The 12328-nt window shown below is 43.4% G+C and overlaps 1 protein-coding gene across 6 annotated transcripts in view; it reads left to right on the forward strand.

The window, feature by feature from the left end:
* ttn.2 (titin, tandem duplicate 2) overlaps window positions 1–12328 on the forward strand; it is a 186791-nt gene that overhangs the window by 1498 nt on the left and 172965 nt on the right. For all 6 annotated transcript variants that reach the window (XM_034573338.1, XM_034573339.1, XM_034573341.1 and 3 more), the window contains exons 2-12: window positions 2652–2755; window positions 3083–3286; window positions 7437–7724; window positions 7822–7916; window positions 8448–8659; window positions 8741–8816; window positions 9321–9512; window positions 9832–10089; window positions 10184–10297; window positions 10942–11178; window positions 11459–11518. In XM_034573338.1, coding sequence (XP_034429229.1) covers window positions 2665–2755; window positions 3083–3286; window positions 7437–7724; window positions 7822–7916; window positions 8448–8659; window positions 8741–8816; window positions 9321–9512; window positions 9832–10089; window positions 10184–10297; window positions 10942–11178; window positions 11459–11518 — 1827 coding nt within the window. In that variant the 5' untranslated portion in view covers window positions 2652–2664. The remainder of the gene's footprint in view (window positions 1–2651; window positions 2756–3082; window positions 3287–7436; window positions 7725–7821; window positions 7917–8447; window positions 8660–8740; window positions 8817–9320; window positions 9513–9831; window positions 10090–10183; window positions 10298–10941; window positions 11179–11458; window positions 11519–12328) is intronic.

The following is a 12328-nucleotide window of genomic DNA, read 5'->3' on the forward strand; positions in this document are numbered from 1 at the left end:
GAAAACCCCTTTAAGTTAACTTCATTAAGTTACACAGCTTTTCTCTTAATTTACTCATTAATTTAAAATTGTAATTAGACATTAACAGTTATTATTTATTAATGCTCTGAAGTGTTACTCAGGTTAAGGGCTTCTTGGTTCTCAGTCTGGTTTTAACAGCCATGATTAAGGGAGAAATAATGCAATTTAAGTGATTTCACCTGAATGGATTTTAATCTCTCATGTTTTTAATTTGGTAAAAAACAAACCTAAGATCAGTAAAACATTTAAACTTCAAAAAAAATATTTAAGTAAAATTGTTTTGTTTTGATGATTAATAAATTTATAATTGTATTAATCAGATGGATAAAGTTTCTGATCAGTGACTCGTTGTTTAATCGATTAATTATAAAAAGCTTTAAAACCAGTTTGTTCAAAACATAAAAATTATTACAATTATGAAACACTTTTAAACTGAGAAAAAAATAAAAATAAAAATAAAAATCTGATATTTGCAAATTTTCCTACATCAAAAAAAGAACAGATCAAAAACTGAAGATTATTGATTGGCTCCTTTTTAAATGAAGCTCCGGGGGACCAGGGCCAATGAGGCTGAGATACAGAGGAACTGACTTATTGAATGAAGGAAGAGAAATAATATAAAAAAGATATTGAACGTTTCTGTGTTCAAAAGTATAAAGTGTTTTGGCTCAGATTCAGAACAGAATCAGGAAGATTCTTTTATTCAATTTAAACCAGCGACAGAGAAACTGAGAATTAAATTCATTAAGGTTTTTAATCTGATTTTTTTTTTAGCGGTTGAATGAAAAAATAATAATTTCAGAAAGTTTCAAAAAAGTGAGAGAATCTTCAGTGTGAATCAAAATAAAACTGTTTCCTGTTCGTCTGTGAACCTTCAGTCACCAAACAGGAAGTGGAATTAAAACAAAGCTGCTGCTGTTTGATGATTTTATTTTGAAATGATGACACACGAGTTTGCTTAACTGTTTTTTTTTACCTGATGTTTAAAAATGTGAAACAAATCCAGTTATTAAAAAAATATGAACCAGAAATCTAAATATATTTTTAATGTACCTAACCCATTTTTAACCTTCTTTAAAAAAAATTTTGTTTTCATAAATTCATCTACCATCAAAAATAGTTTAAACATTTTAAGTAAAAGTTGTTTTAAAGGTCCAGTGTGTAAGATTCATGTGAAATTAATCTATTGGCAGAAACTGAAGATAAAATAATCCTAGTGATGTTTTCACTAGTGTTTTTCATCTAATTGTACAAATTGTTGTTTTCTTTACTCTAGAATGGACCTTTTATATTTAAATACTTTATAATAACATACTTTATATTTAAATACTTTATATGTACATCGAGAGCAGGTCCTCTCTATGGAGGCAGCCATGTTTTTTACAGTAGCCCAGACTGGACAAACTAAACCTTTTGAGTTTTTATGACGACTGAATCTACCACAGGTTCTCTGTCATGTTTGGAAGGGGGGGGGGGGGGGTATTCAGCTGCAACATGACACTTCACCACCAGATGTCACTACATTCTACACACTGAACCTTTAAACTCTTGAGACTTGAGTCTGAGGTGAAACAGGTGTTGTAATCTGTCGCTGGTTTTATCACCAGACCCAGCGGAGCCTGGAGCCCCCCCCCCCCAGCAGGTCAAAGGTCAAGGAAACAGCCGGACGTCACTTTTAGTTCTTAACTTATGTTCTATACATTTTAAAGGACCAGTACAGGCTTATTTTACACAAATAACTAGAGAGTATATTAACATTGTATTTAATACAATTTTAAATATTAGTTATGTGTATTATGTACTACTAACCAAATCTTTAAGATGTATTGAATACATTTAAAAAGTATTTAATATTTAAAATATACTTTTTTTTTTCTTTCTTTTAATTCTTTAAATATATTTATAGAAAAAACATTTTAAAAAAATGAATGAATTTCATTCTTCATTCTTTGTTAAAGTTTTATAATGAGCCTGGGTGATGACATCATGAGCAGGTCATGTTGGTGTTTCCCCGTCATCACGTGTTGGCGATGAGGTCGTCTCTGATGAAGTGCTCATGAGCAAACATTAACATGTGGCTCTGCTGTGGTTACTGACTCACCTGGCTCATGATGTCACAGTGACGGTTGGTTCATAGGACATGAACAGTTTTTATTGCTCTGGATCTTTGACCTTTGACCTTTGACCCAGCTCCAGTCCTCAGGTTCTCAGCCGCTCGCTTCTTCTTCTTTTAGTCACAGTGATTCTGATAAATGCTGTTGTGAAATGTTTTTGTTCAGAATAAAACATCCTGCGACTTATTACTGATGAAGTATCTCATGTTTATTCTTACATTTTTCAGTTCAGCTCTAAATTAAGACGAAAACAGTCAAATCTGTTTATTTCTAGGTTCATGTTGGTTCTGGGTTTTGATTCAGTTGTGTGTTTTTTATTCTGGATTTATATTTAAATGTTTTTTGTATATGAACAGTTGTGTGTTGATTAATTTTTTTAATGTTTCCTGTGGGAATAAAATAGATTTTAGTTTGAATTAAACTGGAACTTTAATTAAATCATCTTTTACATTAACATGATATAATGAATGAGTCAGTTTTTGACCCTGTGTCTTTTTGTCTCTTGTCTCGTCGCAGGGTGCCGACAATCATGTCAACACAGGCGCCGACATTTACACAGCCGCTCCAGAGCGTCGTGGCACTAGAGGGTAGTGCCGCGACGTTCGAGGCTCGAGTTAGTGGTAAGAAGAAACTTCACGACTCGACTGACTGGTTTTATTCCAGAACTTTCATGTCCTGTAAACTTTTAGATTTGATTTAATCTTTCATAAAAGTCTGGTACCAGACCAGCTGAGTCCAGGATAAATATGAAAATCAAACATTGTAAAATCATGGATTTAGTGTAAGTGCTTTATTTGTATGAAGGTAAACTTTGCTCTTGTTGTTCTTCCTTTTGATAAAGCTAGGCTAACACTTTCCCCCCGCTTCCAGTCTTTGTGCTAAGCTAAATGTCCTGGATCAACCCGCGACTCAGATCTGTGGGTTCTCAACGTTTCTTCTCTCTGCAGGTTCTCCAGTTCCTGAGGTGAGCTGGTTCCGTGATGGCCAGGTTCTTTCCGCTGCTGCTCTGCCCGGCGTTCAGATCTCGTTCAGCGACGGCCGCGCTGTTCTGAGGATCCCCGCTGTGACTGCCGCACACAGCGGAAGATTTTCCATCAGAGCCACCAATGGTGCTGGACAAGCCACAAGCACAGCTGAGCTCCTGGTTACAGGTGAGACCTCAGGTAGTTTAACTCCTGGTTACAGGTGAGACCTTTAAACTCCTGGTCACAGGTGAGACCTTTAAACTCCTGGTCACAGGTGAGACCTCAGGTAGTTTAACTCCTGGTTACAGGTGAGACCTTTAAACTCCTGGTCACAGGTGAGATCTCAGGTAGTTTAACTCCTGGTCACAGGTGAGACCTTTAAACTCCTGGTTACAGGTGAGACCTCAGGTAGTTTAACTCCTGGTTACAGGTGAGATCTCAGGTAGTTTAACTCCTGGTCACAGGTGAGACCTCAGGTAGTTTAACTCCTGGTTACAGGTGAGACCTCAGGTAGTTTAACTCCTGGTTACAGGTGAGATCTCAGGTAGTTTAACTCCTGGTCACAGGTGAGACCTCAGGTAGTTTAACTCCTGGTTACAGGTGAGACCTCAGGTAGTTTAACTCCTGGTCACAGGTGAGACCTCAGGTAGTTTAACTCCTGGTTACAGGTGAGACCTCAGGTAGTTTAACTCCTGGTCACAGGTGAGACCTCAGGTAGTTTAACTCCTGGTTACAGGTGAGACCTCAGGTAGTTTAACTCCTGGTTACAGGTGAGACCTTTAAACTCCTGGTTACAGGTGAGATCTCAGGTAGTTTAACTCCTGGTCACAGGTGAGACCTCAGGTAGTTTAACTCCTGGTCACAGGTGAGACCTCAGGTAGTTTAACTCCTGGTTACAGGTGAGACCTCAGGTAGTTTAACTCCTGGTTACAGGTGAGACCTCAGGTAGTTTAACTCCTGGTTACAGGTGAGACCTCAGGTAGTTTAACTCCTGGTCACAAGTGAGACCTCAGGTAGTTTAACTCCTGGTCACAAGTGAGACCTCAGGTAGTTTAACTCCTGGTTACAGGTGAGACCTCAGGTAGTTTAACTCCTGGTTACAGGTGAGACCTTTAAACTCCTGGTCACAGGTGAGACCTCAGGTAGTTTAACTCCTGGTCACAGGTGAGACCTCAGGTAGTTTAACTCCTGGTTACAGGTGAGACCTCAGGTAGTTTAACTCCTGGTCACAAGTGAGACCTCAGGTAGTTTAACTCCTGGTCACAAGTGAGACCTCAGGTAGTTTAACTCCTGGTTACAGGTGAGACCTCAGGTAGTTTAACTCCTGGTCACAAGTGAGACCTCAGGTAGTTTAACTCCTGGTTACAGGTGAGACCTCAGGTAGTTTAACTCCTGGTTACAGGTGAGACCTCAGGTAGTTTAACTCCTGGTCACAAGTGAGACCTCAGGTAGTTTAACTCCTGGTCACAGGTGAGACCTCAGGTAGTTTAACTCCTGGTTACAGGTGAGACCTTTAAACTCCTGGTTACAGGTGAGACCTCAGGTAGTTTAACTCCTGGTTACAGGTGAGACCTCAGGTAGTTTAACTCCTGGTTACAGGTGAGACCTCAGGTAGTTTAACTCCTGGTCACAGGTGAGACCTCAGGTAGTTTAACTCCTGGTTACAGGTGAGACCTTTAAACTCCTGGTTACAGGTGAGACCTCAGGTAGTTTAACTCCTGGTCACAGGTGAGACCTCAGGTAGTTTAACTCCTGGTTGCAGGTGAGACCTCAGGTAGTTTAACTCCTGGTTACAGGTGAGACCTCAGGTAGTTTAACTCCTGGTCACAGGTGAGACCTCAGGTAGTTTAACTCCTGGTTACAGGTGAGACCTCAGGTAGTTTAACTCCTGGTCACAGGTGAGACCTCAGGTAGTTTAACTCCTGGTTACAGGTGAGACCTCAGGTAGTTTAACTCCTGGTCACAGGTGAGACCTCAGGTAGTTTAACTCCTGGTCACAGGTGAGACCTCAGGTAGTTTAACTCCTGGTCACAGGTGAGACCTCAGGTAGTTTAACTCCTGGTCACAGGTGAGACCTCAGGTAGTTTAACTCCTGGTTACAGGTGAGACCTCAGGTAGTTTAACTCCTGGTTACAGGTGAGACCTTTAAACTCCTGGTTACAGGTGAGATCTCAGGTAGTTTAACTCCTGGTCACAGGTGAGACCTCAGGTAGTTTAACTCCTGGTCACAGGTGAGACCTCAGGTAGTTTAACTCCTGGTTACAGGTGAGACCTCAGGTAGTTTAACTCCTGGTTACAGGTGAGACCTCAGGTAGTTTAACTCCTGGTTACAGGTGAGACCTCAGGTAGTTTAACTCCTGGTCACAAGTGAGACCTCAGGTAGTTTAACTCCTGGTCACAAGTGAGACCTCAGGTAGTTTAACTCCTGGTTACAGGTGAGACCTCAGGTAGTTTAACTCCTGGTTACAGGTGAGACCTTTAAACTCCTGGTCACAGGTGAGACCTCAGGTAGTTTAACTCCTGGTCACAGGTGAGACCTCAGGTAGTTTAACTCCTGGTTACAGGTGAGACCTCAGGTAGTTTAACTCCTGGTCACAAGTGAGACCTCAGGTAGTTTAACTCCTGGTTACAGGTGAGACCTCAGGTAGTTTAACTCCTGGTTACAGGTGAGACCTCAGGTAGTTTAACTCCTGGTTACAGGTGAGACCTCAGGTAGTTTAACTCCTGGTCACAAGTGAGACCTCAGGTAGTTTAACTCCTGGTCACAAGTGAGACCTCAGGTAGTTTAACTCCTGGTTACAGGTGAGACCTCAGGTAGTTTAACTCCTGGTCACAAGTGAGACCTCAGGTAGTTTAACTCCTGGTTACAGGTGAGACCTCAGGTAGTTTAACTCCTGGTTACAGGTGAGACCTCAGGTAGTTTAACTCCTGGTCACAAGTGAGACCTCAGGTAGTTTAACTCCTGGTCACAGGTGAGACCTCAGGTAGTTTAACTCCTGGTTACAGGTGAGACCTCAGGTAGTTTAACTCCTGGTCACAGGTGAGACCTCAGGTAGTTTAACTCCTGGTTACAGGTGAGACCTTTAAACTCCTGGTTACAGGTGAGACCTCAGGTAGTTTAACTCCTGGTCACAGGTGAGACCTCAGGTAGTTTAACTCCTGGTTGCAGGTGAGACCTCAGGTAGTTTAACTCCTGGTTACAGGTGAGACCTCAGGTAGTTTAACTCCTGGTCACAGGTGAGACCTCAGGTAGTTTAACTCCTGGTTACAGGTGAGACCTCAGGTAGTTTAACTCCTGGTCACAGGTGAGACCTCAGGTAGTTTAACTCCTGGTCACAGGTGAGACCTCAGGTAGTTTAACTCCTGGTTACAGGTGAGACCTCAGGTAGTTTAACTCCTGGTCACAGGTGAGACCTCAGGTAGTTTAACTCCTGGTCACAGGTGAGACCTCAGGTAGTTTAACTCCTGGTTACAGGTGAGACCTCAGGTAGTTTAACTCCTGGTCACAGGTGAGACCTTTAAACTCCTGGTTACAGGTGAGACCTCAGGTAGTTTAACTCCTGGTTACAGGTGAGACCTCAGGTAGTTTAACTCCTGGTTACAGGTGAGATCTCAGGTAGTTTAACTCCTGGTTACAGGTGAGACCTCAGGTAGTTTAACTCCTGGTCACATGTAGTAAAAGTTGTGTCTGGAAACAGTCTTTGTGGGTCTCAGTCTAATTTTAGCTGCTGTCAGCTGCTGGTTGAAGTCTGTTACTTTATCCAGTGATAAAACTAGATGCAGCTGCTGCAGCATAACTTTCCTTAAGAGGAGTCTCTGGATTATTAAGTGATGAAGAAGCTGAACCAGCGAGAATCTCGTGACCAAGTCCTGATTTAAAATGTCAATGAGATGATAATAAACCAGCTTCAGGTCGGAGGTCAAACCAGACTGTTACTGGTGTATCTTTATTCTCACGTTTGCATCTTTCAGTCCTGGTGTGTGAGGAGCATCATGAAAGTCAAGCAAACCTTAATTTAAGTGAAGCTGAAATGACCTGACAAGGGAAAATAAAGTGGGAATCTTTTCTTAGATTGTAAAATGAAAATCTTTTAGTTTTCGAGTGCAGGCGTTAAAAACCAGTGACGTTTGTTACTTTAAAGACTTAATTTAGATTCAACATGTTTCTATGCTGATTTTAAGTGCAGTATAATTATCGATTTTCTCTTGGTAAAATAAACACATATTTCTCCTCTTTTAAATCTTGGAACTCCAGGACACTGAAATAAATAGTTTTTTCTCGTAACAGCATAAGCTCATTAAAACCCGGCTGACGAGACATATGTTGTATTTTCAGCGGAGACGGCGCCTCCGAACTTCCTTCAGAGACTGCAGAGCTCCACAGTGAGACAGGGCAGCCAGGTGAGGCTGGACATCCGAGTCACAGGTATTCCACCACCTGTGGTGAAGTTCTACAGGGAGGGAGCAGAGATCCAGAGCTCTGCCGACTTCAGGATCCTCCAGGAGGGAGACCTGTACAGTCTGCTCATAGCTGAGGCCTTCCCAGAGGATTCTGGGACGTATTCTGTGACCGCCACTAACAGCAGCGGACGGGCCACATCCACTGCTGAGCTGCTGGTTCAGGGTGAGGACCTCAGCTTTCAATCTTTTTTAAATGTGTCTGAGAGTAATGTTGGTTTTGGATCCAGATCAGCCTGAACCTGTGTGTGTGTGTCCTGCAGGTGAAGAAGCTGTACCGACAAAGAAAACCAAGATGATTGTGTCCACATCTCAGATGGCGACTTCCCAGACCAGTTCCCAGACCAGAGTGCAGAGGGTGAGACAGAACAAATACAACCACGACCAACAGCTTCCACAACATTGATCTGTTTTCCACCACGTGAATTCTGGCTGATGAACTGGTTTCATCAGGATTTTTAGAACCTCGGTGATACTCAGTGAACCAACAGGTCTGAGAGGAACCATTTCAATCAGGTCTCTCTTCACAACCTGACATGACACTGATGTCGCCACAGTTTCACTTTACAACCTGAACCAATTCATTTAGGTGAAAACTCTCGGTTTCAAATCAAACCAGAAGCAGTTTCCTGTTGGTGGAAAAGATTTTTCAGTAAAACCTGATTCTCATGTAAAGTTACCACAGGTCTGGACTTTCTATCACAGATTTTTATTCTCTTTAGTTTATTATTAATGTGATATATAAAATATTGAAGTCTACTCTATGTGAATTTTATTTTTATGTCAGAATCAAACGCAGTGTGAAGAATCTTTGCTAAAAACACAAAAAACTATTTCAGAAATGTTTATATATAATATAAAATGCATGTCTGTGTATGTTCCTCCTCAGAAGATGGAGGCGAGTTTCCAGGCCACCGCCATGGAGATGCACGTTGAAGGAGGAATGATGACTCAGCATTTGGCTCACAAAACCCCCCCACGGGTTCCCCCGAAACCGACCTCCAGGTCCCCGCCGTCCCTTGTTTCCAAGGTGACCGGAGGACGTCAGCAGTCGCCTTCACCAGTCAGACACGTGAAGGGGCCGACGCCCACAGCTGTCAGGTACGACTGTGGAGTCAGACACATGCTGATGTGGTGAAGAAAGAGACCAGGTTTTACAAACTGTCTTTGTGTTGTCTGCAGATCCATGTCTCCCTCGACCCGACTGTCGGTCTCCCCCATCAGACCCGTCAAGTCGCCCTTAATGACCAGGAAACAGGTGAGAGCTTTAATCATGTGAAACATCAGGGTCCCAACAAATCCTCCTCAAACTAATAATGACGTCACTTCTGTCGCCGTCTTCTTTCAAAGTCCGCTTGAATCTTAAGGGTCAAATGTTTAAGCTTCGAGCTCACCTGGTAGAGCGGCTACGCCTCATCTGGAGCGGCCCGGGTTCGATTCCGACCCGCGGCCCTGTGCTGCATGTCTTCCCCCACTCTGTCGGCCCCCCTTCACAGCTTTCTCTCTGTCCTCTCCAAATAAAAATTATAAAAAATTTAAAACTGTTTACGCCTATTGAGGTAAAATCTAAATTTGAACACGTTAAAAACATCAGATCCTGTTTCATGAAGCTGTTTTTACCCTCTGTCGTTTTGACTGGTGCTTCTTCTTCCTGTCATCTCTTCTTCTGCGGTGGTTTGATGTCACCTGACAGGAACGATAGCTCCCCCTGCTGCTTGGACAGAGACATACACTGACTAACTTTTTGTGCCTCTTCTCTTAGTTGGCCACCGCTGCAGAGGTCCTGCCTCCCTGGAAACAAGGAGGCTATGTGTCTGAGGCTGCCTACGCCAGTATGACCAGTATGACCAGTATGAGCAGTATGAGCAGTATGAGCACTAAGAGCAGTGTCAGCAGCGCCACCCAGCTGCACATGGAGAAACACTGGGAGCAGCAGGTCACCGCCACCAGAGAGGTGAGAGCGCTGGAGTCTGTTGGAAGCAGCACGAATAATGAGAACTGCTGAACGTATATTTAAGCTTCACTGCAGGTTTGACACAACTGGTCTTTTGTTTTTCACCTTAAAGGAGACATTTGATAATTTTTCAGTTTTCCTCATCAGAAAACAGCTGCTGTCACTGAACATCTGTTTCTTCTCTGATGTTGTGATGCCTGTTGTCATGGCGACAGAGCTGCTGATTGTTTCTTCAATAATCACTGGGTTTCTTTGTTCGAGTGTCTCATCGCTGTCCATGGATGTCCTGAGATCTATGTGCTGCTTGATGTGTCCTCAGGCTGAGGGAGGGATAAAAGCTGGGGCGGTGGCCACGGTGGTGGCCGCCGTTGACCTCGCTCGTGTCCGCCAGCCTGTGCATGCCGAGGGCGGTCGGGCTGAAGAGGAGGAGGAGGAGGAGGAGGAGGAGGCAGTCGAGGTGAAGACGAAGCAACAGGCGGTTGCAGAGAAACAAATAGTCATAGTGAAAACAGCGGCTGCTGAAGCAGCGCCACCGCCACCTGTCACTGTGACGTCAGAGCAGGTCCAGGTGTCACAGGTCCGAGCAGTTAACTGTTGTCATGATATCTGATATAAATACTGATCAGAGTCTCAGCTCTTTAACCGATCAATGAACTCTGTTGTTGCTCTAGATTCAGAGAACAACAGAACTCTCCCCCCTCGTGGACACCGGTGTGTCCCTGTCCCCAGTTCCTCATTTCACAGTTTCTAAAGTTTCTGTCCCCAAACCTGAACAGAGCCCTGAGGTAAGGAGCGGCGCCGCTGGCCCGCCCACCGCCGCCTTCCAGAAACCTCCATTTCATCCTTAACACACACACACGGGTTTGATGCTCCTCACAACTTCACCTCATCCTAAAACCTCTCATCGTGTTTCTCCCGCCGAGTCACAGCAGTGTCACAAACATCCACTCTGGAAGAACAGGAAGGTCAAACAACAACCGATTGTTAATTCAACTTCTCTCCATCCTGAAGTTACTGATTCAGAGGATTGTAACTTTAATGTCTAGTTAGAGTCTGACTCTGTGTCGTGTTACAGCAGCTAACAGATAACAAGTAAAACCAGAAACGCCTGGAAAGTGATAAAGATGCATTATAAATTATAGGAAATATCAAAATAGATATACACAATATAAACCGAATTTAAAAGGATTGTATAAGATATGAAACAGTATAGATTAGTTAAAGGAATTTGAAAACATCAGACGTCACATTTATAATTTTACTGTCATAACGGTGTAGAAGGGGGCGTGTCAGGAGGGCGTGGCCTTCCAGTCTCCAGACGTGTGTCGACGACCCTGCTGCGACTAACTCAACATGATTCCTCACGTTTCCTCGTGAACATCAGTTTGTTTGTGACGATGGTTGATGCTGTTGTCGTTGACTCGGTCAGGTGTCCATCGCCGGCTCTGCCATCGCCACGCTGCAGAAGGAGTTATCCTCCCACACCCCCCCCAGACACATCATCAAGCCCGTCAAGTCTCCCAGTCCGTCTCGCAGGAAGGTGGAGGTGCGAGTGGCACCGGAGCCCCTCCCCCCGCCGTTCAAAGACATCCGATTTCACAGTCAGGTTGAGGTGGGCGGGGCTTACGCAGTCGGCGAGGAGGAGTTTGAGGAATGGGAGCCTCAGGTTGGTCTGTCGCCCCCTATGATGTCATCCCCCCTTCACTTCCTCCATTTTAACCCAGTGTGGACTGTCACCTGCGCCCCCCCTCCCCTCACCAGCCAATCACACGCTGCCCTCATGAAGAATCCTTTTCCTCTTCTTCCTGTCTTCACCTGTTGACCCCTCCATCCTCAGCAGGGTTTTAACCCCCCCCCCCCCCCCCCCTTCATATTCACAGAATGTCTCCGCTGACGAACGCTGCCTGGTTTCATGACGTCTGACTCGTGTTGTTGTTTGTCCTCAGGAGGCGGCTGCGGTGCCCACCAGAGCTCAGGAGCCCGTCGTCCCTCCGGCTCTTGTTGCTGTAAGTACGCTTCGCTGTCCACTTCCTGTCCACTTCCTGTCCACTTCCTGTCTCCTTCCTGCAAAATAAAACTACTGTCAATCAGCGTGGTGTCATCCAACAGCGATGAACCCTATTGAGATTCTTTGACTTTCCTTCTAGCGCCATCATCAGGTCACAGTTGACTTTATTCACTACCATCCCATAAGAGACTGATCAGATCAATATCTCTGCATTGGGATCACTACGTTTTATACAACAATGAAGAAAATTAGTTTCCAGTGGTGGAAAGTATATTTATAGTAGAATTTGAGGCCCTTGTACTTGAGTATTTCAATTTTCTACTTCTACTACATTACAGCGGGAAATATTGTACTTTTCACTGAACTATATTTTTGTGCTTGTTACAATAAGTAATTCAAATCAGCTCCAACTGTAAAAATACGGCTGAAGCGTTGATGACTCAGGATTAATGATCTGATCAAATAAACTTTTCATCAGATCCTGACTGATATGGATTTTTGGGGCCGACACCGACATTAGGGAGTAAAACATTTTGATACTGTATATCAGCTGATATTGTAAGTTGTCGGTATGAGTTAAACCTTAAACTTTACTATAAATAACTATTAATAAAAAAGGTAAAATATAAACAAATCTTTTCTGCATTGTTAATTCTGTAAAATATTTTTTTTTTTTTTATGTTATTGATGCTGAAAGTGATGCGTCTGTAACATTTTAAATGACCACCTGATAAAACCATCACTCTACTTTATATGTTAATTACATTTTCCTTTTGTGCTTTGACTGAAATGAACTATCCGAGTACTT

Source organism: Hippoglossus hippoglossus, chromosome 21 (genome assembly GCF_009819705.1).
Source record: "Hippoglossus hippoglossus isolate fHipHip1 chromosome 21, fHipHip1.pri, whole genome shotgun sequence".
NCBI classification, from domain to species: Eukaryota; Metazoa; Chordata; class Actinopteri; order Pleuronectiformes; family Pleuronectidae; genus Hippoglossus; species Hippoglossus hippoglossus.